This window comes from Lethenteron reissneri, chromosome 41 (genome assembly GCF_015708825.2).
Source record: "Lethenteron reissneri isolate LAM-NWPU_2019-01 chromosome 41, ASM1570882v1, whole genome shotgun sequence".
Lineage (NCBI taxonomy): Eukaryota > Metazoa > Chordata > Hyperoartia > Petromyzontiformes > Petromyzontidae > Lethenteron > Lethenteron reissneri.
The window spans coordinates 9,791,619-9,816,778 of NC_083819.1; the positions used below are offsets into that span (position 1 = coordinate 9,791,619).

Consider the following 25,160-nt stretch of genomic DNA (forward strand, 5'->3'; position numbering starts at 1 on the left):
ACGTGGTGGTTCGTATGGCCAGCCAGTACCACTCCCGGCCGCCTTTATCTCACATGAACAAAGACAAAGATCCCACTAATAGACCTAAACAGACTCTTGGGGGCACGTGCTGTTAGCGAGCGCCGAAACGACACACGAGGAGGCTGGTGGTCAGCACCACGCCCGAACGCTTTTGTCTCCCCAGTGGCGATGCTTACACACCGCACCAGGTACTCGTTTGAGACTGGGTCGACCTAGGGGAGGCGCTGGACCTCTCTCTCACACACGCGCACTCTCACATTCGTGCGGGGAAACACGCGCAACGCATGTATCGTCCGTCAGAGAGCCCCTCCACCAATGCGCGTGTCGCCTCTGCGCATCCCATTATCGTTGTTGCTCATCCGGGCGGGATCCATTGTCCTGGAAATAAAGACGCAAATCACATCAGGGCATCAGCATCAGCAGCAGCATCATCAGCAGAGACAGAGACGGACAGAGAGACACGGGCCAGCAGCAACAGACTGGGAGACAGCTGGAGACAGACACAGCCCCAAGGGAGAGCAGCCACCACACCCCCCATCTACACACGAGGCAGCAGCAGCAGGAGGAAGAGGTGGCGGAGGATTAAGGGGAAAAGGAGGTTCAGGTCGAATTGGAGAACAGCATAAGCGGGAGGATGTGGAGGAGGTGCAAGGCACGAGGGAAGAGTTCGAAGAGGAGCGAATAGAGCAAGGAGGAAGAGGAGCCAGGAGACGGAGCGATTCAAGAAAGAGTCGGTGAATGAATGGGGAGCGAGATACGAAACTAGAGGTTGCAGGAGGAGGAGGAGGGGCACACATCGTTTAGGAAGAGGTGAAGGTGGAGGGAGACAAGACGGAAGAAAAGGTAGCGGTGCGAGAGGAGCCTAAAGAAGGGGAGGAGGTGAAGGGGATAGGCAGGAGGAAGAGAATAGGAACGAGAAGCAGAAAGCGGAGGAAGCGCGACTCGAGCGAGGTGGAAGCGTTCGGAGGAGTGGACGGCAAGAGGAGGAATTGGAAGAGGTAGTGGGAAGGGAGGTGGCCAAATGTGCAGCCGAGACAATGCTGGCATAGAAGCTGGGGAGGAGGGCTGAGATGAGGTGTCGTCTCAAGAAGAAGAACAAACAGGAGCCACTGTCACCCTCCACGTTCTGCTCATCGTCGGCATCTTCATCATGAGCCGGAGGGCTGCATAGCGGGTATGGTGAGATGTGCATTGCAGGAGGCGAGGCATCACCACTCGATTCCAGGGATTATTGCACCATTACATCTGTTATTACAGCTCCATTGTCGCGTGAATGTTGCTGTTAGTCGTTACAGATCATTAGTATGTAGTAGTATTATTATTACAGCTATACTCCTGCTGGTGAAGCTAATTATAATTGTGCTTCACTCATTTGTTTCGTCTTCCGTGAAGTTTATATATTTGTGATCACGATTTCATGTCCATTGTTATTGCATTAGCGTGACTACAGCGAGCAATTTGCATAGTGTCAGTGTTGTTTGGGTGTAATTATCAGGGTATTTTGTTATTTTCCATTAACATCTCCGATGATGTCATGTGAACTATAACACTTCATGTATATTTAATTGTTAACATTTTGGCAACTACTCTATAATTGCTATAAACTGTATTTGTTCCTTCCGATGAACACGTATTCCAGATTATGGTTTCTCACTTAATAGTTGGGCACTTTATATAAGCATTATTTTATTATTCTTATTATTTTATATTATACATGTACTGAAATATACACATGTTTGTGGATGCTCTGCTGTTGTGTAATTTATCTCAATTGCGTTATTTTAGCGAGTGCCGGCTTAATGTAGGTAGGTATATGCCACGATTAATACATCTGTCATTGTGTGTACTGTATACAATATTAAAAAACTCAGTTTACAATGTATTGATTATAGGGCGTGGGTTTAGGTAGTGGGTTTACATCAAAGAGGCGTGTGTTAGCTCGCAAATATTGTGGAGTGATTATAACAAGATATCATAAGCATGGATGTTTGAACTGTAGTCAATATTACATCCACGGTGGACTTAGATTTGGCTGGGGGAGATGGCAGATCAGCCATGGATTAGTGAATCTATCTGTGCAGAGTTTTAACCGACTGGTCTAATATCCCTCCAGCATTGTCCACCCCCAGCACTATGTGTACACCACGGTTCGACAGATGTCTTTGGTGTGGTGGGGTCAATTGTGGGTACGTCTCACCCCCCTGCGTTAATAAGAGACATCATTCTTGTTGCATATACAGATACTGTTATACTGTAGTAAAGTTGCACATGTGTGTTACATGTGTTCAGTTAATATCACTGCCATTTATATTACGTATTCGCAAACAGTGTGTAGAATATTTAATGTACAGTACATGCCTTATACGGATTTAAAGTTAACGTGAGCAAAATATATATTTTTAAATATATATTCGCAATTAAAGTGCACGCTTGGCTGTAATGTATATTTTTTATCAGATAATTCCTCGCAGCATGTCTTCATCTGCAGCAGCCACTCAATTATCACGCGCAGGAGCAGTAACACAGACGGCCCTTGTTGTTGTGGTGGTCGTGGTGGTGTGTGACATAGCACGTCTCACACACACACAGGCAGCCTGTTGTATGAGTGTCGAGGATTCCCTCCCACGGCCAACAACAGTGACGAATGTCTGAACCGGTCCTGGGTTTCCTCCAGATCGACACATGGTACGGTGTAAACATTGCCGCTAAGGAGACAAAGGCGGCCGGACGTGGTGCTGACCACCCACCCTCTCGTGTGCCGTGCCGGCCTTCCTACCGTGCTACTCGCTATCAGCACTTGCCCCAAAAAGTACGTTAAGGCTATACGGGGGGTCTTTGTCTTTGTTTGTCCAGCGTTTCAGTCAATCAACACGAAACACACCTGGGGAGGGGGGGGGGGTCTGTCCAGGTGTGTCATGAACACCTGTCAGCAAGCCATTGACACTTGTCGTGGCCTCAACGTGCACCCAGCCTGGCACGAGCGCCGTGGTGACGTCAACCGCCACTTAGTGCTGGTGAATTGGGCGGCTGTCTGTCCGGTGGCCCGTGTATGGCAAACGGGGGCAGGATGCCGTCTGCAAAGGTACACTGCATAGGGCTGGGGGTTGAATGTGTTGTTGCCTTTGATGGAGGGCTTAACATTCACCTAGCCTGGCACCAGTAAGGCACCACTGCTCAGTATGCACATTGGCAGGAGGCAGGGCTCAGCGTTTTTTGGCAATGATACACATCAGTGGCGAGTGATATATAGACCTGTCCTGCACGACTCCTACGTTTACTCAGCCTTAAGTAGATATCTGGTTGAGCCAACGTCAGTACAACGTAGTCTCGGTCTAAAAAAATACAAAGGCAACCGATGAAAAAAAAATGATCGCATAGGATAGTTTAAGCGAATCCAAGCCTACGTTAAATCCTGTAAAACACTTTGTTTCTTCTAAGATTAACCAGTGGTTATTTATTATGATTGCTTCCTTCGGTAAGGAGACGTGGCGATGAGGACTTGAGCCGAGAGAGAGCCACCCAGGCTCCTGGTGCAGTCTAGGGCAAACCTATTTTTTTATTTGTTTTATTTTACTTTTATTAATTAAAATTTTAATACTTTTACCTACGTGACTTTACCGAAAAAACCCAAGAATATGAATCCTTGCAGTCACGAAAGCTTCAAATCTAGAATTAGGGCAAACCTCCTTCGAGGAATGCCCCAGAGTGATAGCAGGGTCATGTTGCCGGACGACTGTGGAAACGCAGCTGGCGTCAGTACTCTTTGGGATACGTTTAAAAAAAAATCAATTTCCGAGATATATATTTGGACATTTTATCGTGTATATGGGACCCATTTAGCCAGTAGTATCAAGATATTGAATTATACTCTTTCGTTATTTCGGTAAAGTCATGTAGGTATAAAATATTTAAACCAAATAGTATGGATTCCTGCAGTCACGAAAGCTTCAAATCAAGATATTGAATGATGCATTTTTTAAAAGGCATTTTACCCCTTCTGGGATAAATACACCTGTTAAAGCCTTTGTCATTATTTAATATCTGGACACTAGCAAAAGAGTCCCAAAGATGTAACTGCTTAACCATAGCTTATTAATGCTTTGTTCGCCTTTTGGCGGCCTTTGGTCCTAGAACTGCTGAGACAGGCATACAAATAGGCTGTCTCGTGCAGTTTCAAGGATATTGCATACATATTGTATTGTTTACCACTAGTATGTGTGGCTCATGCTGATATTGTCTTGTAATGAGGTGTCTATTTGGTGCTTGGAACATCTTAACACCTGGATTTATGGTAGAAAGGGGAAAGGCGTTTTAATCATTCACTATCTCATTGTTTATTGAGTTTCTGAGCCAGGCTGGGCCAGAATTGGGCAAGGACACATCCCCACCACTCGTCACCCTGGCAACCAGAGAGCACAGATTATAAATGTTTCTAAACTTGTAGCACAAACAACAACAACAACAACACGCAATTGCATGTATTTAAGAACCCACACATGAAATAACAAATATACAATCTATAAGAATTTCAATTTTAAAAATGTTAAATTATTAAATCTGATCGATGATTGTTATACTGCTCTGGGATACTATCCCAATTTATGCACAGTAGTTTTTTAAATATATATTTTTACATTTTTTAAACCTATGTTTATGAAAAATAAGAATAGGTTTTACCCTTTCTGGCAATATAACGGGTGTTGTTAAGATGTTAAAGCACCAAATTGAAACCTTTTGCAAGGAATCAACTCTGCATTAGTCACGCGTACTTGTGGTGAACATGGAAACAAACACTCTCTGATAATATGATGCATTCTCTTTGAAACTGATGTAGGCCAATCAGTGTCAAAGACAATGAAGATAATATCAGAGTGTGTTTGTTTTCATGTTCACCACAGTACGTGTGTGGTTAATGCAGACTCGATTCCTTGCAAAAGGTTTCTATTTGGTGCTTTAACATCTTAGCAACACCTGTTTTATTGCCAGAAAGGGTAAACCCTATTCTTATTTTTCATACTTTGATACTGGAAAAGATTTATCCCATGATATACCTATGTTCATGGAGGAATTAAAAAAATTTCCACAACTATGTTGGAAATCCGCTCCTTCAAACACATCTTCACACGTGCAATCATTTGGTATTTTGAATATTTTCTAAAAATGTTTTGTCCCTCTGCCCTTGATGGACTCCCAGTAAACATACAACGTTAGCACAACATTGGTCGATGGGCCAACGTTAGGCCGACGTCAATGAACGTTGCCCCCCAGCGTTGCATGTTTGCTGGGCTGTATGTACAAGTACTCTGATGTACTGCTTGGCGGTTCTGTTTCAGCGCGTGTTGTGATGCCCATTGCAAGCACGCTATTACACAGTGCTGGCATTTATAATTGATACGGTAAGACTCCGAGTTTCGTCTCTCCCTTTCACGTCGTTTCGCACGTACGTCGTCACTTTATTACGAGTACCACTACACTACCTGATTTGCGTTGCCTCAATCCCCACGCCTACGTCGCTGACAGCAGCAGCAGCATCATCATCGTCCGTCATGTCTCGTTATCCGTCGCCTTTTAGCCGTCGCCTCCACCACCCACCCTGAAAATCGCTTCTTTGATTTACATCGTTTCGATATTCGTCGTCACACGTTTCGGGAATGCATCCCCGATGCAACCCGGGGTATAAGTGTACATGGGCCAGATCGCGAGACTGCAACCTCATTTTTTTTTCTTCTTTGTTCTTTCGGTAAAGTCACGTAGAAGGAAAATAATAAAATAATAAAAATATAACATAATTAAATAATTCTCACGAAGTTTCGGCCACAACGCAAGCAGCCGTCTTCAGGTGGAGAACAGGCCTGTCGAGAAGGCAGCGTCTGATTGTTAAATATGTGTGGCTCGCTCTCCAACACCCGGGTGTGCTGAAAAAATCCAAACATTTGTCGCGCTTTTGTTCACGTGGCAAATTTAGTTTGTTTGTTTGTGTCGGGTGGTGGAGGGTGTAATGACACAACATTGGCGTTGTGACCCAAAAATCAATTGTCTGTCGCGAAAGCTCACACATGTTGCATCCCTTTTAAATCTAGATTTAAACTAATTCCTTTAGAACTGCTTTTTGTGTTTAGTTGTCCTTCCCACGCTCCTCCAGATTATTGGCTACGTACGGTGCGAAATAAGTTGAACGTACGTACAGACCGTACTGTGATTTAGTTAACGAGTCTTCATCATAAGAACACGTGTGTGTGTGCGCTCTAATGCTGGCTAACGCTGCTGCTGACACCGTGTGAACAATTTTAGTTGCTTATAATAAATGTGTGCACTTAATTGTTTAATTGACACACAAAGTAATCAATCACTCCACCGAGCGATTCCTGCACGGATCGTATTTAATTCCAACCACGATTGCACCTTGGACGATGCCCTCCAGGAATTGGGAATCGTCCGTAGGTGATTCCCACTTTAATACTGTAACTCTGTACATTCTGCACACACTCGAACAGCGCGAGTGATTTTCGAATAACGTGGCTGGATTTGCCGGGGGGGGGGGGGCAGGAGGAAGGAGGGTTTAGGGGGGGAGGAGACGGTGGGGGAGTTGGAGAGGGGGGCTACAATTATTTTTTTTTATATGGGGGGAAAAAATCTCTCTCCAATGCTCAAAAAATCCAAGTGTGCAAAGCAATAGTGACATTTGGTATAGCCGAATCTCCACAGTCCATCGACACGTGATGTGCAGTGTAGTCCCAGTTTGGTAACGCACATCTCAGTACAACTACCATACTGCGACCGTCAGCAGTATAACTACCACTGCAGCAGCAGCAGCATTGGTCAAGTGTTCATTCCAGAAGTTGGCTCGCGATTTTCAGTGGTTTCAGTCGTGATGACTCGCGCCCTACGTTTCTGTAGCATGATAACGACATTGCAAATCAACGTAAATAATATTACAAGGCTTCATCGAATTATTCTTCCCAGTGGCGGCTCCTGCAAAATCTCCAGGTGGGGCAAATGTCTGGATGATTGATAGGGATAAGGTCCACCCATGCAATGGATAAATTAACAGCTTAAGCATGTAAAGGCAACTTCACTTCTTTAATATTAATGAAAAATAAAGTGACTCTTACAATACATCTCGTTTGTTTCTATACTCACTATTAAAACAAACCACTCTTGTGTATTTTATTAAAGATTCCACTAGGTGGCGATAAATTATATTGTTGGATGAAACGTGCTTACGTATGATGACGTTAGCACGTATGATGACGTAAGCACGTTAGTGCGAGCCCTCCCGGAAGCCATAGAGAATGCATTGGAGCGCCCCCCGGTCGAAAAAAAACATCTTTCAATGTAAGTCTATGGGGCCACTCGGGGCGATTCTCAGCCGGAGTGAAATCGCCCAAAAAGAGGCAGTACTCCACAGAACGTGACATGACGCTGATTGGACTATATCCAGAGGCTGACAGTGACGGCTAGCGTGACTCTGTGGTTCAATGACATTGGTGGTGCGTCGCCCAATCGCCCTAATGAAGAAACCGCCCCTGAAGACAGGTAATTGAAAGCATTAACATACTGTAATTGCACTGCGATACATCACAGAATGTGCCTCTTTAGTATTGCTCAGTGTGGCAGCGAATATGCGTCACTGGTGTATCAGGGTGTCAAGAAAGCAATTCCATACTCTTGCATACTACCGAGGTCCAGGCACTTTCAATGTGGTTATGAATCAGGATGGGTGGCGATTATGATTTTTCACAATGGCAGGGTGATGTAATCATGGCCTCACTGTATCTCAAGTCAAACAGTTCCAACAGTAACAGTGATTGACATTACGGAATAACCAACAGACAGGTATAGACACCATTGTGCACGAAAACTCAAGTAATATTGTGAAGTCATGTCCAATTAAAATTCATTTTGCGGTGTTTTTTTTCTCTCGCGTGATTTCTATATTCATTCTAGCACTTATCTGCATGCAGTCAACAGCAGAAGATCATAGGCATTTAGGGCGTTTTAGCTTAAACAACAGCACGGTTCATCAACAACAATGCTGGACGAGGGCCTCTACACCGTGCGGGTCATGTTGTTTTTTGTTACTGTACCCCACCACGCTGGTCAATGTGGGTTGGTGATAGCGTGGAGCATGGGCACGGGGGCATAGAAGTACAGTTCAACAATGGTTTTTCCACACTGCCCTCTAGTACCCACCACGTAGCCTTGCATGGTGGTCACTAATCCAAGCAAGATCCCAGCTCAAGCCTGCTTGGCTTCTGAGATCCGATGAGACGCGTTATGGGTGTTTGTGTGATAGGCTTAGGTTATTACCCCTAAGCAAGAATTAATGACATGATACGCCCACAGTAGCCTGGGACTTACAGCTTCCCACACCTCACCGCCACCCTCTCACGAACCCCTTAATTATTTTGTTCGGAAGAGCCACTCTGCTGTTTGGCAGTTTTCTACCCCGAGTAGAGGACTGCCCACCCCTCATGGTGACTGGAGCCAGAACCACTCCACCGGATGTCCTGAATGCCACAGAAATCGATGCAGTAGCAGTCCAGCTCCTGGCAGAGGAGTGTCAGCCTCTCCTTCCACTGTGAGCATTCAAACATTTCACGTAACCACTCGAAGTGGCTTTTTGATATTTCTGGAGGAACTCCGAGGGTTCTGATTCAGTCTCCTGGCTCCACCAAATGCGGTTTGGCCAGGAGACATCATAGACGCACAAAGATAAAGATTCCACGTATAGCCTTAACATACTGTTGTGGCAAGTGCTGTTAGCGAGCACCTCCACATCTACACACACACCATTAACACATTTTGGGCCAGTGTACTGTGTCACACTGAAATTGTGTCACATTTGAAAAGATTTGTTTTCACATTCCAGGACGATGGGTATGGACACTTGTTTTTAAGTCACGCGAGTTATATCCTTTAACGTGTGTGTGCTTCTTAAATGTTTTACTGCATATAACGGTAACGTTGGTGGTATTCAAAATCATTGCCGAAATACTTTTTGGAAGAATGTGCGTGTTTTTAAACTCATTAAAACTCTTCATGGAATCCATTAACCAACACATCTACCGTGTATGACCACTACCTTGCCCACACATGATGCTCGTGCTTGCTCACAGCAGCGGCAATGCTCCCGAGCTGGACAATAGCGTAAAAGCGTGAATAAAGGGCCATTCAAAGAGAGGCAAGCATCAAAACAAGAAGCTTCGCACTTAATTCACTAGCAGACTTCTTCTACGCCATACCTCACTGAGAGAAAAGCTCGACTGCCACATTATTATTAATCACCCTCGTAGAATTAACTAAAGCAGTAAAACATTAATCTTGTTTAACGACAAAGAAACTCTGCAGAGGTATATTTATGTGTCCCTGACATCTCTTGTATTTTTTTCTGAAGGCCATAACAGTTAACAGAGAGTTCTGCTCGAGTACCCCAATAATAGTTTGTCTTGTGTCAAGCATATCGTCTGTACGAACTCAGGTGTGCATTTATTGCCTCTGAAGACGCACTTTCTTGCCTCAATTGGTATTTGGAACCGTTTAACAAGTGAGCACATGTACAGGACTTCTCAGTTAATGTTTAAATATTTTTCAACTTATGATAAGCACAACACATTATATGTGTATTGCTATTTGTATGCCCGTCCTGCCAAATGTAGATAGAGTTTTTTCGGTAAAGTCACGTGGGTAAAAATTTTAAATTAAATGTTTTACCTTTTTCGGTAAAGTCACGTGAGTAAAAATTTTAACGTGACTTTACCGAAAAAACCTAAGAATATGAATCCTTGCAGTCACGAAAGCTCCAAATCTAGAGAGAAGATCCCCGAGACCACCACGGGAGTCCGGTCACAGGGCCCACCCGTCAACAGCGTGTCACACGGATCGTCGCTGAGCACATTCACGGAGCGGGCAGTCGTCTCGTTGTACCCCGGGGGTGGAGATTGGTTGCTCATTTGAGCAGGAAATTACTTCGTTGACCTCCTACGCAAATGGAAACAAAGAGATGTAGTCGAGGCAGGGAGGAGGATGGTGGTGGCGGGGAGGATGAAGAACGCAAAGCAACTGACAACAGGTTATGAAAAGCAGTCTAAACGTTTTTTACTACGCATTGTAAAAGTTTCCACTGAATTCACGATTTGCAAAGTGTGTCCCACTTGTTCACCGTCATGATACCGTAGTCATGGAGAGGAGTGGACTGACAGAGTGTTACCGTATTCTCCAGATTATGATGCACTATATCCCCCTATATGTTAAAGATACAGTTGAGGGTGAATGTTATATTACGGCAGTGGCGGCTCCTGCAAAATCTCTCAGGGGGGGCAAATGTCTGGATGATTGATAAGGATAAGGTCCACCCATGCAATGGATAAATTAACAGCTTAAGCATGTAAAGGCAACTTCACTTCTTTAATATTAATGAAAAATAAAGTGACTCTTACAATACATCTTGTTTGTTTCTATACTCACTTTTAAAACAAACCACTCAAGTTTATTTTATTAAAGATTCCACTAGATTTTGATTTAAAACTTTCATGACTGCAGGGATTCATCTTCTTGGTTCTTTCGGTAAAGTCACGTAGAAGGGAAGTAATAAAATAATAAAAATAAAACATAATAAAATTATTCTCACGACGTTTCGGCCACAACGCAAGCAGCCGTCCTCAGGTGAAAACCAGGTCCGTCGAGGCGACAGAGTCTGAATGAAACAGCACACGAGCTTGGAGCATATATATAAGCTGGGCGCCTTGACAAAGGAATTTGCATATCAAGAGGAATTTAGCATATTTATGGGAAATGCAGGAATGTGATTAGTACTGCATATGCATGAGCATTATGCAGGATTAACAGCATCAAAGGGAGCTGCAGTTGCTGCTGCTGCAGTTGCTGCTGCTGCTGCAGTTGCTGCTGCTGCTGCAGTTGCTGCCTTATCCATTTTAATATAACACTATGTATTATTCTACCCACCCTAATGTGTATCACACTGCTATATATTTACTATACAATTACGACACCATACATTACTCTGCACACTGCACCATGCCAGTGAGTGGAACGTTGTGGCCGAAACGTCGTGAGAATAATTTTATTATGTTTAATTTTTATTATTTTATTTCTTCCCTTCTACGTGACTTTACCGAAAGAACCAAGAAGAAGATTCCACTAGGTGGCGATAAATTATATTGTTAGATGAAACGTGTTTGCGTATAATGACGTAAGCACGTATGATGACGTTAGCACGTATGATGACGTAAGCACGTTGGGGCTTGCCCTCCCGGAAGCCATAGAAAATGCATTGGAGCGCCCCCGTTCGAAAAAAATCATCTTTGAATGTAAGTCTATGGGGCCACTCGGGGCGATTCTCAGCCGGAGTGAAATCGCCCCAAAAGAGGCGGTACTCCACAGAACGTGACATGACGCTGATTGGACTATATCCAGAGGCTGCAGTGACGGCTAGCGTGACTCTGTGGTTCAATGACATTGGTGGTGCGTCGCCCAATCGCCCTAATGAAGAAACCGCCCCTGATTCTTCCTCGTCTTCGTACGGCTAATGTTGATGTAGAACAGTGATTCTTAGCCTGGGGCTTACGCACCCCACGGACGGTGCGAGATGCCCTTTCTGGTGTGTGTGAGACATGGCCAGAGTTTTACTGGTAGGAACCTCCTGGTTCCACAAGCCCATAGGGGATTATTGTGTCCGTCCGTTCATCGTGAATCCAAAAATGGGAAGGGTGGGGCTGGGTGGAGAGGGGCTGGGCGGGGAGGGGAGGGTGGGGAGGGGCTGGGTAGGGAGGAGCTGGGTGGGGAGGGGCTGGGTGGGGAGGGGGGGAGGGGCTGGGTGGGGAGGGGCTGGGTGGGGAGGGGCTGGTCACCCCGTGGTGCCCTTATAAAACTCAACGTTTAGCCTACTCACGCCGGCTTGTGCCCGCCCTCACAGTCGGGCATATTTGCGGAATACACCACGCCGCCGTTGACCCTGGCCATTGACCGAGCAACTCAACGCTCCTACCAGCTCCCTCCGCAGGAATGTGTTTTAGAAGGTAAATCATCGAAGCACAATGTAATGTGCAACTACTTTGTTTAATCAAACCTACGTATGTATTACCATTATCACATTTTTTACGATTGAAAACCAAAGGGGTGCAAGGCTGCGGTCAAGGTTAAGAACTACTGTTGTCGAGCAGCAGCTGTGATTTTTACATCGAGGTGGTTGAGTCAGGATCATTGGAGCCATGAGTAGCGGAGTGGTGAATCACCGCCGCTGTGATGATGGCCCCCTCCTTGGTATGTACGTTGAACTTCTTTCGTCCCGTGCGTAACCACAGCCGTGCTAATCGGAGAAGGTGTGCGGGGGAAGTACAACAAACTTAAACACAAAAAAACGCGTTTGTTAATCGGGCATTGGAATCGTTGTTTGTTAGACGTCCCAGGGGTCTATTCTGGGTGGTGACCACGGTCTCGCCATTTGTGCATCATCATCGTCATCGTCGTCCAGCATCCGCGTCTGTTGCCATAGTTTGTGTGGCTTTCGTCGAATTAACGGGATTGTCAAGACAACGAGCACTATACCATTTGGCACTCAACCACCTCTGAATTTCCCTGGTATCTCAAGGGACTCACTGTACCTGTGTGTGCACGGGGAGGGGGTTTTGCAGTCATTTATCTCAAGCAGCATAAACCATCACGCGAATTCCGGTCATCCTCGAAGCAGCAGCATCAGCTTTTGGCAGTCACTCACATCGTTCTCTTTCAGATGTGCTTCTGCGGCCGTCTGCAACGCTATTCCTTTCGATATCAGGAAGCCACTGGAGCTATGCATTTTTTAGAATATAGATGAAAACTCATTTCTTTAGAGCTGCTTTTTGTGTTCAATTTTGTTGTCCTTCCCCGCACCTCCAATTAGCACGGTTGGCTACGTACGGTGCGAAAGAAGTTCAACATTTAGGTGGTCCCTGCGGTTCGCTGGTGCAGGTCAATGGCGGAGCCAGGATTTTCAGGTAGTGGGGGCAACCCCTCCAGCAATGAAAAGTGATAGGAGTTGTTAGTAAGTAAGGAGTTGTTAGTGAGTAAGGACTTGTTTCTTGCTTTTTATTCGACGCGTGTGCGGCGATGGCACAGCCATCTATGGAGGGTCGAATTCGAACCGTGTGTGATTGGCATCGCGCTCGCTGAAGGTGAATGCCTTCAGGGAAGTCGTGTCCTATATACGCAACTGCACACAATTCTGTGAGTCACTTATAACTGCTTTGCCGTTACTTATTGCCAATTAAGAACTCAGACTATTGTCCTATCATCTCATAAAGTCCCTGCTACACAGTGGCAGTGGGGGTCGCAAAATGCCACATTATTACTAATAAACCCCAATGATCATTGGGGGGGCACGTGCCCTCCGCCCCTCACTGGCTCCGCCAGTGACGCCAGTGGTCGTGATGGTCCTGCTGGTAAGTTCTGGTGGGCCCTCCTAGTCCGAGTGGTAGTCGCAGTGATCTCAGTGACAGTCCTGGTGTTTGGTAACCAAATTCAGCCGGCTGCTCTATCAACCAGCATTGGCATTGACACGTTTCACACCACAGAGGCATCGGCCATACATTTCCATGGCGATTCCTCCATTCCGGGCCTCTCGCGCCTTACTCAGCATGTGTGTACGTGGTCGTTTTTGCATGCGCCTGCACCTGATGTGTAATTTCGTGCGTGTGATGTAATTTATGAATTGTATTGTTTACCCTAAATATCCTCATTGAGTCCCATGACTCGTGTTCACAGTATGGGGGGGCCACGATGATTGCTATGTTGAGTATATAATTCTAACTGATTATTTTTGGGGGTACATTTTTCAAAGTTGCCAAAAAATGTACCCATGACGCTCGGGACACGATGGCCAAGTTACATACGTTTGGTGCATGGACATCCGCTAGGTCGTCTCCCACCTCCTTGTGTGCCGTGCCAGCCTTCAAATGTGGTCGCAAACAGCACTTGCCCCAAAAGTCTGCCAAGGCTATACTGGGGATCTTTATCTGTGTTTTTGTTGTGTCCTGTGCTGTGTGTGACAGGGCTGTGGCTGAATGGGAAGCATGGCGAACGAGCCGGTGGTGCTCAATGTGTACGACATGGTGAGTGCTCCAAAGACAAAGATCCCCCGTGTAGCCTTAAGCAACTGTTGGGTCAAGTGCTGTTAGCGAGCACCTATGAGGGCCAGCACGGCACACGAGGGGGTGGATGACCAGGACCACGCCCAGCCGCCTTTGTCTCCCCAGTGGCGATGTTTACACACCACACCAGGTACTCATTTGAGACTCAGTCGACCTAGAGGAGGCCCAGGACCAGTTCAGATAATCGTCGCTGATGGTGGTCGTGAGCGGAAATCGACCCCCAGGTCACCGAGTTCGTAGCGCAGTGCGCTAACCACTACACCACCACTCATGAGTCCTCTACACACAGACACACAAAAGCCTTTAAAGGTGTTCGCTAGCAGCACATGCCCCGACAGTCTGTTAAAGGCTGTATGGGGGATCTTTGTATTTATATATATATGTGTAGCTGTACACGTACGTCTGTGATTCTGCGTGAATGTGTATGGGACTTCGTGTGTCTACATGTTATGTATAGTGTCCCTTCTGTATCTTTGTGTGTGTGTGTCTACTGTGTGTGTGTGCATGGGGGAGAGGATAATGAGTCTCCCAGGGGACTTGGGCAGTGAATTTTCAGTGGCATTTTTTGCTACGGCAATAAGGTTCAAAGTTGCTGCTTGCGTCTGTGACCTTATTCAACGAACAGCATGTTAATTAACACTAACAGAGGGCCAGTTGGCTGAAATGTTGAGATCTCTCTTTCCTCTCAGAGAAACAAACACCATCGTCATTCACAATTAAGCCATTTTTGGTGATTATAATGATGATGCCAATCTGTAGCGAAACGTCACACAACATTGTCAAACTCTTTGCTTGCTTTTCAACACATTCCAGTTTTACTGATAAACAAAATTAAGTGGCGAATTTTCCCCCACGTGGCGATTTTATTTGATTCGCTCTGTCGGGTGGTGGAGGGCTATCGTTAAGAGATTGACCTGGACCAAACTAAACTAATTATGAACCAGTATATAAATACATAACAACTAATGATAATGTTGACGATAACAGTGATGATAACGCACGGATTAATTTACCAACGCAGCTTAATGTTTTGCAACATTACAGAGCATCTCATGCGTGGCCCTTCATTAAATCAGTTGAAGCAATTTCCTGCTCAAGTGAGCACCGAGGCATTTGTGATCGTCACCTGTTTACATCACTGAGCCAGTGACGGAGATTCCACATTCCTATGACAGTGACAAGTATATTTATGCGACAATCACCGTTTACTTCCCCACAGAGTGGCACTTACTTTATATACCCCTGGGAGATGACGGGCTGAGTCAACCCCCCTGCCCCGCTCCAACCAGGATTCCAACTCCAGCGCTGAGCCACCCGGTTGACTCAATAGACGAGGCTCGTTGAAACGAGGCGGTGTGGGCGGCTATTACCGCGAGGTCGTGCGTCAGCAGAGCATCGACGCATGGCTCCACGCGCACCCGCCTGCCCGCCCGCGCCCCAGCGTTGCCCCCAAACATCTGCACGTCACGGCGAGGCCAGGCTAGCGACAGCGGCGCGTCCCTTGAGACCGCACTGCTCCAGGCCGTCGTCTCTGCGATTTATGGGTTTGCGCGTTCAGCGCGGAAATAATAACGCTCAAGAGTAATGACGCGGTGGCACCCGGACTGAGTGGAAAAGCATCCGAGAGAAAGCGGCGAAATCAGACTCGTGCGCGCGCGCTGCGTGGATTATTGTTATTACGTTGCAGGATGGCCGCAGGTGTTGTTGTGGAGAGGTTACGTAGATGATAACATCATCCAGATTAAGTTAGCAGGGTTTTCCCATTGCAAGCCAGCAATCACGTGGTCTATCTAGTGTTGAAATGTGCCTAGCAAGTATTCCAAGAATTCATCTTATAGCTCCGTCTCCCTCCCACCTGCGGTTAGTATGGTTGGCTACGTACAGTGCGAAAGAAGTTAAAAATACATACAGACATACGTAGGGTGTGTTCCCTTTGCCATTACGTTTCCTGTCTCGTCGATCGGCCTTTGTCCCTTCGAGCGATCTGTCCCGGTCAGGTCCGCTAACTCGTTTTTTTTACAGCCAATACGATGCCTCGAATTTGTGCACGGGAGAACTGAGAGGATGATGGGATGTCTGTGCATTGGTGACCTGCGTCAAGCAGAGGGCAAATTAGCAAACCACTAAAAATATTGCGTTTTAAAATATTTCCCCATGCATGCATGCATTTGTCTATTTTCCGACAGTACCTCCGGTGTCGGTTATGCAGACTGTTGTTGGCCACCGCTGTGCATGCCATCGATTAATAACAAGGCTTGTTATGCTGCCAACTGTCCACAGGGAATTTATATAAATTATGACTGGTACACATATATATTTAATTCCTTTACTGCTGCACGTTGAATATTCTCATTAGGTTAATAGTGACGTGGTGCACCGTGAACATCCTTGTACAAACGGTGAGCTTAAATTAATTAAATTTCCCTTTGGATTTTTATCGAGGTAATCCTCACGAGCAACCACAGGGTTCTTTTTTTCAGGATGAGGGCCCTTCGTGACAACGTTTGGCCACCCATGATAACGACGCGCGGCACGCGGGAGGCATCCTGGAGCTTGTGCCATGGGTTAACACTCAAGAGCTCCGCACAGATGGATTCAGTCCACGATCTGTGCTACCACCACCTGGTAGCTGAGAGATTCACACACGTCTGTGATCCACCCAGGCCTGTAGCACGACCTTGTTTTCTCGCGGAGGGGAGGAGGGGGCCCGACATATATGCAATGTTCACAAAAAATATTTAATCAAACGTGAAACAGAATGAGTAATGATGCGATCAGCTTTTGTCTGCCGTGCATTCTGCACCAGCTCTCTGCCTCCATGATGGAAGGCTGTGATTGCCCGTCGCTTAATTGTCATTACTGGTGTTTCGGGGTGGGGGGGTACTCAGCCCTTTCCACCCCCACCCTGCTAGCCTTCTCCCCCCCCCCATCTCTAAGGGGCTGGTACAACCAGCCCTCTACCACCAGCCCTCGCTTCCAAATTCCTGGACTACAATCGTGTTGCCACCACGCGGGCTCAGCACAAGCAAATAACACATTCTGTGTACACAGTCGAATTCAATAATCCTTCCGTAAGCCTTTACTGAGCCTTGCTGAGCCTCGCAATCAGCCAATTCCTGATGTTTTGTTCGTTCCGGAGGAAAGCTGAAGTGCCTGGAGGTAACCCACGTCTATGAAGGGATCGAGCCAAACTCCAGACGAACAGCAGAGCATCCTTCATGATGTACCGTCTCTCCAAATGGGCTCCACGGTGTGGTGAGATGTTATCTGCTTCGCCTGGTATGCTGGAGGCCATGGTTTCAATCACGACCCTGATGCCTTCATATTTGGAGTTTGTTTGTCTCTCTCCCCGTGGTCGCATGGATTTGACTCCGGGTCCGCCGGTTTTTTCCCTCCACATTTAGAATCAACATCATGCGTTTAGAGTATATGGCTGCTATAAATGTCCTCGTGATAAGCCACTTTGTAGCTATCATTTGTGGCCAGGTCGCTTCTGAAAAAAGAGCCAAACAGCCCAGTGGGCCTTACCTGGTAAAATAAAACATTGTTTAGTTTAGTTTCAATTGGCACCACCTTAACATACTACCGGTTGGTGGCTTACACTTGGTAGATCTGTGTACAATCCACCAACCTCAATATCGCCACATCCTTCACACGCTTCTCCAACGATACCCATGCCACATCCACGGACGAGACATCTGGGCCTGGTTTTTTTTTGCTTGCTCCAGAAAACTCCATCAATCCAGCCAAAGCTATTATTTGTTTAATACCAGCCCTCGGTTGGCCGTGAAGTGAAACAACTCTCGATTTAAAGCTTTCGTGACTGCAGGGATTCATCTTCTTGGTTCTTTCGGTAAAGTCACGTAGAAGGGAAATGATAAAATAATAATAAAACATAATAAAATACAATTCTCACGACGTTTCGGCCACAACGCAAGCAGCCGTCCTCAGGTGAAGAACAGGTCTGTCGGAAAGACAGCGTCTGTCTTTCCGACAGCCCTGCGTGATGTTGATTCTAAATGTGGAGGACAGACCTGTTCTTCACCTGAGGACGGCTGCTTGCATTGTGGCCGAAACGTCGTGAGAATTGTATTTGATTATGTTTTATTTTTATTATTTTATTATTTCCCTTCTACGCGACTTTACCGAAAGAACCAAGAAGATGAAACAACTCTCTCCGCGCCATAACCTAGGAGCCTGTTGGGCAAGGGTCTCTCCCGCCACCATGCACGAATCCATCCATGCGGCGTCACGCCCTGCGGTATCGACGTTGGCGCCGGCGTACAGCGGCACGTGTCGACTGGGTGACCTGGGGCACGCCGCGCTGGTCGCGCGCCCTTCGCCGGCACTCTGCCCAGTCAAGGTCAGAGCGGTGGAGCGGAGTGGAAATTAATTAATTCATGAATTTATAATTCCGTGAGCCAAGCCAACAGACTTTGGTAGCCAAGTGGAACGCATATTGAGATCACGTCCAGTTTTTATGGAGGAGCTGGCAGGGAGCGGGGGGGAGAAAACGAACAAGTTAAAGTGCTCCCCCTCCCGCCACCGTCCTACTCCAGTGGGCGTGGCGTAGCGCTCATGTCTGTTGGTGACTCGTAAGTAGTGAAGGAAATTCCACGTTTCTATGGCAGGTGTCTGTATAGTCATACAACAGCTCCCAGTGACCCAGGGTCTGGGGGTGGGGGGGTGGGGGCGTGGGGGGGGCGTGCAAAAGGCATGGGCGAACACCCCCACCCATAAAAAATGTTTTTGACATCTTGCCTGTCGTAGATCATTGTGAAACATTTTTCATGAATGAGAAATTATACACAACGCATAATTGTATATGTATATTCAATTGTACGTATACATTTCATATTTCATTTCAGACTAATTTAGTACTGTATGGGCTGGAGCAGTGGTGCAGCAGTTCGCGTGTATTGCGCTTTTAGGCTGGCGACCCGAGTTCAAGTGCAGGCCACAACTAACATGAGTGGTGCTGATATCAGGATCCCCTTCAAAAACCCTCATTAACCAGTGCAGTGAAGTACAGTCACCACCCCCATAACCGACGTGGTGTGGGGAGGCCTCCATCCATTGGTGGATTGAGAATTATTAAAATTGATTTTACTTAATTTATGTTATGGGAATTAAGTTTTCAAGTTCGTTTCTCTCAAGCGGACTGAGAGAAACACGAACGTGAAACCCGAATTCATCTGCAATCAAATGTAACTCAAACAGAGTGGAACAAAATAAAATACAAAATACAATTTCCCCCCTCCTAAATGTTTATCTGCGTGTCCCTCTGATGCATCGACATGGCAGTATTCCATTTAGAGCCTCGGGGAGGATGATGGACAGAGTCGATTCTCAACTCGGATGAACGCAGGGAGGGAGACGTAATGTGCAAGCAAATGTGCGCAGACACCAGACAACAATGTTTAGGACCCCCAAACGGCTGGCGTGCGTGTACACGGACGAGCGTGAAGTGACTTTACCGAAAGAACCAAAGAGTAACCAATTCTATATGTTTGTGATCCACTGCATGCATGAGCATGCAACACATGCTTTATAATGTATAATACATTAACTAGAACACATTACCTACATCGTGGGACCTCCTTTGCCAGTACCAACATATGATAATAGGGTTTTCCCCTTTTTTTCTGGCAACAAAACAGGTGTTAAGATGTTACAACACCAAACTGAAACCTTTTTACAAGGAATCATGTCTGCATTAACCACAATGCTTGTGGTCAGAATGCAAACAAAAAAATTTACTCTGATAACATTACTCTGATAATGTATTTTGTTTGCATTCTGACCACAAGCATTGTGGTTAATGCAGACATGATTTCTTGTAAAAAGGTTTCAGTTTGGTGTTTTAACATCTTAACACCTGTTTTGTTGCCAGAAAAAAGGGGAAACCCTATTCTCATTAAAAGACCCTTTTAATGTTGGTAGAATTAATGGAAACGTGCGCTTTTGTGCGTGTAATTGTGCAAAAAATATAATCAAGGATAAACACAGCTCTTGCATGATTTTGTTACAGGGGCCATTACCGAGGCTGATGAAGGGTTGTTTACTCAGCTTGGAATAAGATAATCTTTATTTAAAAAAATAATTATTACAGTCTGACCCAATTAGCAGTGTTATTATTCAAGTTATATAAGCTGTGTGTGAAGTTATACAAATGCAATGAGCGACTTCTGCGACACGTCGTGTAGAGGGTACTTCTTTATTACTTACACTGGGCACAGCACAGGCCAACACTTGTTCTCACAGAGTACAACCTGATATTATTAACGTCTCTACTGGCTACACACAGCCGATCACTCGGCGTGGTCCCATCGTGCTTATAGGAGGTTCATGACAACAACACAATGGCCAGGAGATCCTATGCTCATTGCTATGGTCGTGTATTTATTGTGAATGCAATTATACGCCTGTTACATACAGCGGCCCCTCTGTTTACGATGCAATCGATAGACGATATTTTGATTAACAATCCGCCTCCCATAGGGGTCCTATTGTTTCTATTAACGACACATTTTCTATTCACGACATTGTTTTACGATAGCACGCGGACCCGCCAATTTCGACCAATCGGAGCACTCCTGAAGTGGCCTCGGCAAATTCAATAAGCGACGCCCTTTCATGAGCGTTTTGAGAGCAACTGGCCACTAGCTTTTCAATGTGCGTTGCTGTCATGAAAACTTGGTGGGGTTTTTTTTTTACTTAACAGTCAAGTAAGGTTCCATTGGAAGGAGATTCCTTCCAAAAATACAATTTCACCCACCCCAAACTTCTTCATCAACTTCTGAAGCCATTCATATTCTTAGCCTGAGGTATAAATTCTTTGAAGCTTTCGTGACTGCACGAATCCATACTCTTTGGTTCTTTCGGTAAAGTCACGTAGGTAGAAAAATAATAGATCACAACGTTTCGATAGCAACACAAGCAATCGTCATCAAGTGGGACAACCACAGCAAGAAAAACAACTGCTGAATGAGGCGTTTTAAGGTGAAAAAGGTCAATGTCCGTTTTCTATCTACGTGACTTTACCGAAAGAACCAAAGAGTTTCAGGTAAGAATGTTTATTTTATGCTATATTTATGCCCCTTTTATGCTCTATGTCCATTTTTATCCTCTATTCATTATAAATCAGTCTATTTTTTATTATTAATGTTTTAATATGTTCTTATAACGTTTATCAAAATGGCGTGTTTAAGTATTATCAACTATGTTTTTAGGGTGAAAAAGGTCAACATCTGCTCGTTATGGTGCACATTAATCCTTTAACACGTATACCCTATATTCGATTAACAATAATTTCAATTAACGATGGTTTTCGTGGAACCAATTAATATCGATAATCGAGGGACCACTATCCATGTGTCCTCCGATTAGCACACGGTTGGTTAGCCACGGTTTCGAAGGAAATTCAACTTACATACATCGATGAGGGGGTTTTGGTGGTGGCAGTCTCCCTAGGACCACCGCGACACATTGCTTCCCACAAAATAGCGATCGTGTTAGCACTGCGAAGGTTTTTCGCAGTGATTGTAAGGTGTAGCTCTATGTTTTGTATGAACTGTTTTTTGCGTTGATTTGAAGCTTTCGTGACTGCAGGAATCCATACTCTTTGGTTCTTTCGGTAAAGTCACGTAGGTTTGAAATAAAATAAATCACGACGTTTCGATCGCTGGTTTCGATCGCTGGCTCAGCAGTTCCACTGCTGGATTATATTTTTTCTTCCTGAGGACGGCCGCTTGTGTTGCGATCGAAACGTCGTGATTTATTTTATTTCACACCTACGTGAATTTACCGAAAGAACCAAAGAGTTTGTTTTTTGTGTGTTTTAGTTTTGTTTTCCTTCCCTCATACCTCCACTTCGCACAGTTGGCTACGTACGGTGCGAAAGAAATTCAACATCGGCACATTAAACAAGAGTGTTGGGCCACGTGCTGTGTTACGAGCACATATTGAGGGCGGCATGGCACACAAGAGAGTGTAGTGACCACCAGAAACAAAGATCCCCCGTGTAGCCTTCACAGACTGTTGGGGCAAGTGCAGACGCCTGTTGTACATTGACCCAATGGCTCTGAGTGGATGGCCCGGCTGAGTCACTCCTCAAGCGAGGATTCTGACTCTCATCCTTCCCGAGGGCGAGCTGAGTGCTTCAAGCCACAAAGCCTGCACACCCCGGGGGCTTCATTTTCCACGGAATAATTTCCACGTCGAATGTACAGTGATGGTAATAACAACTACTACTACTGGGATGTGGCACGCTGCGACTGGCGGCCGTAGCCAAATAGATAACTGGACGTGGTGTGCCGGGCGCGGATTTACGTACAAAAGAAGGAAGTCACTGCAGCGGTGCACTTTTAAATCGTGATTGAAAACTCGTTTATTTAAAACTTTGTGTTCGGTGTGTCCCCCCCCACCCCGCACCTCCCGATTAGCACCGTTGGTCTACGTACGGTGCGAAAGAAGTTCAACATACATTACTGTTCACATTTAGACGACATTGTGTATTGCATGGGCAGAACCGGTTGAGATGAAGCCCGTGACGTGCCACGTGGCCGGCCTTGTCGCCCGTGCGTTGAGCGAGCGAGACACGCGCGGCCCGTGAATCGATCGTCACTGTAAGGGAGAGGCTGGTGGGTGACGGCGTCCCAGATCCATTGTCCTGGTACACGTGGGGCAAGAGAGAGAGGAAGGGGGGCCCCCCCCGGAGGGAGAGACCTGTACTGCAATCAGGAGGCAGGAAGACACCAGATGGTGTGACGCCCAAATATTTAAATGTCTTTATTTTGCTTGCCATGAACTTATGTAAATGTGTGTGTGTGTTTTTTTTATAGAGGGCATTTTATTGCCCATTGGCCATCCACGCACGTAGGGAATCATTTAATGGATGATTTTTTTAATGCATATACCGAATTTGTTGTCGTTAAATGCATATGCGGAAAATTTTAATTAAATCTCTTCATTTGTTATAACTACAGGGTCTCGGTTGGTGCAGCAAGCCTTCCGTTGAGTCAAGAATTAAAATCCCATCCAGAGTTCGATGAACCCATCGTCATCACGATCATTGCCATCATCATCACCATCGTCAACATCATCAACATCATCCTCCTCAGCCCTCCCGAAGTCAGTCCAGTAGTCTCAAGTGGCTGCTGAGCTCATCGATTGGGGGGTCATGGGAATGTGAAATTTCCACCCCAGTGTCAGGGCGACCAAGTGAGATTCAACAATCCCTTGCCAACCGCGAGGGATACGTTCCTGGTTGGCAAAACCGCGGTTGGCAAAACCGCGGTTGGCAAAACCGCGGTTGGCAATACTCAGGCCTTGTGGGAAATAGGGGGTTAGGGGAACCGCGGTCATACTCATTAAACATAATACTGTAGAGGTTTTTTTTTTGTAACAACGCACCGGTACAACGCACCGTACAACACGGGTGTGCTGTACTAGTGACGAATTAGCATGTTCTGTTTACGTGACAACCCTTACTAGTTCGCTGTGTCGGGTGGTGGTGGGTTTTAACGACACATTTATATATTTACACGATCTAACCCAAAAAAAACCCCTCTTATGGATGATATTAGTCGCGAAAGGCTACGTGTTAAACACTCATCAAAACCGAACTGAATTGCCAGTTGCTACACCAAATACACACAAAAAATACACAATAACATAATTTTAAAATGCAATACATGTTCAAATAACAAAATAAAAAATGAAACAATCTTATTTACCTTTAAAACTGAGGGTTTAAGTCCATGGTGATGACTAAATCGTTGATGAGGATGATGTACTAATAATAATTTACATTTGTAAGGCGCATTTTGTCCAAGGGTCCCAATGTGGCCGTGTATGGAAAGCGGAGAAATAAGACGGAGGCAGCAGCGAAAACGACAAAAACTACATGGGGCAGGGGGAAGGTCATTTTGCAATGGGGGAGGTGGTCGTTCTAAGGAAGAGGGAGGGTGTTTGGCCACCCTCCACCTGGTGGTGGGAAGAGAGCGCTGGTGGGAGCGGGGAGACGATACAACGGAGGGAGCACAGATTTTCGGGTGATTTTAAATCACAAAGTCGTGCCAGCACAGTCGGCGTGCTCAACCGCGGAGACATAAAACTCCATACCGCGGTTAGCAAATTGGTATGCCGAAGGGAAACGGTGAGATATTTCTGTACATCGATGCGTACGTGGACATATAAATGAAACGATAGTTAAGTTAAAATGTATTTTTTGTCAACGAGCTGATTGCAACTTAATGGCGATGCGTTGTTTAATTTGAATCTTCAATAAACGAATAAGCGTTGAGAAGGAACGCCGGATGAAATTCTTTTTCAAAAACATCGTGCTGTTGAGAGACATATCTGCCGCGATAGAATGGAACGGTGGCCAGGCTCGTGACAGAATTGGGTTATAAATTTGACGCCTCTAAACTCGCGATGTGGATGTTCCCACAAGGCTCCTGCGGGTTCATGTAAAGTTCCGTCACGCGAGTGTGAAGCCACACGAGAGTGGACGATTCGAATGTCACCTCACTTAGCCACTCGCCCCGCTCCGGACGCCCAGCGTTCGTACTCTGGGATATACAGAGTGGCCCAAAAGTCAGGACAACGTGGGGTTATATTTATCTTGACAAATCACATCGGGTTATATCATTTATCCGTTTAACACGTAGGCTTTCGCGACCAATATTATTCATAATCAACGTTTTTGGATTTAGATCGCGTTCATTTTTAAATGTGTCGTAACCCTCCACCACCCGACACGGCCAATCAGTAAAAAAGTGTCACGTTGGCGAATTGCCCGATGATGCTGAATGCAATTAACAGCGACACGTCGTACTCAAAAATTGTAAATGTTGTGGTTTCACGCTTCAACACACCGGTGGGCTAAAGCAGTGAACTATTTGTCTTTTGTCAACGTGACACTTTTTTGCTAATTGGTCGTGTCGGGTGGTGGAGGGTTATGACACACTTATAAATAACGCGATCTAA

The 25,160-nt window shown here is 45.8% G+C and overlaps 1 protein-coding gene across 2 annotated transcripts in view; it reads left to right on the forward strand.

Annotated features, from left to right (window-relative positions):
• Positions 1–368: 368 nt before the first annotated feature.
• Positions 369–25,160, forward strand: part of LOC133352688 (deubiquitinase DESI2-like) — a 50,463-nt gene continuing 25,671 nt past the window's right edge. The window contains exons 1-3 of one of the 2 annotated variants that reach the window (XM_061568499.1): positions 369–831; positions 898–1,195; positions 14,070–14,129. In XM_061568499.1, coding sequence (XP_061424483.1) covers positions 14,082–14,129 — 48 coding nt within the window. In that variant the 5' untranslated portion in view covers positions 369–831; positions 898–1,195; positions 14,070–14,081. Of the gene's footprint in view, positions 1,196–14,069; positions 14,130–25,160 lie in introns of both variants that reach the window. The other variant, XM_061568498.1, reaches the window with a different exon arrangement.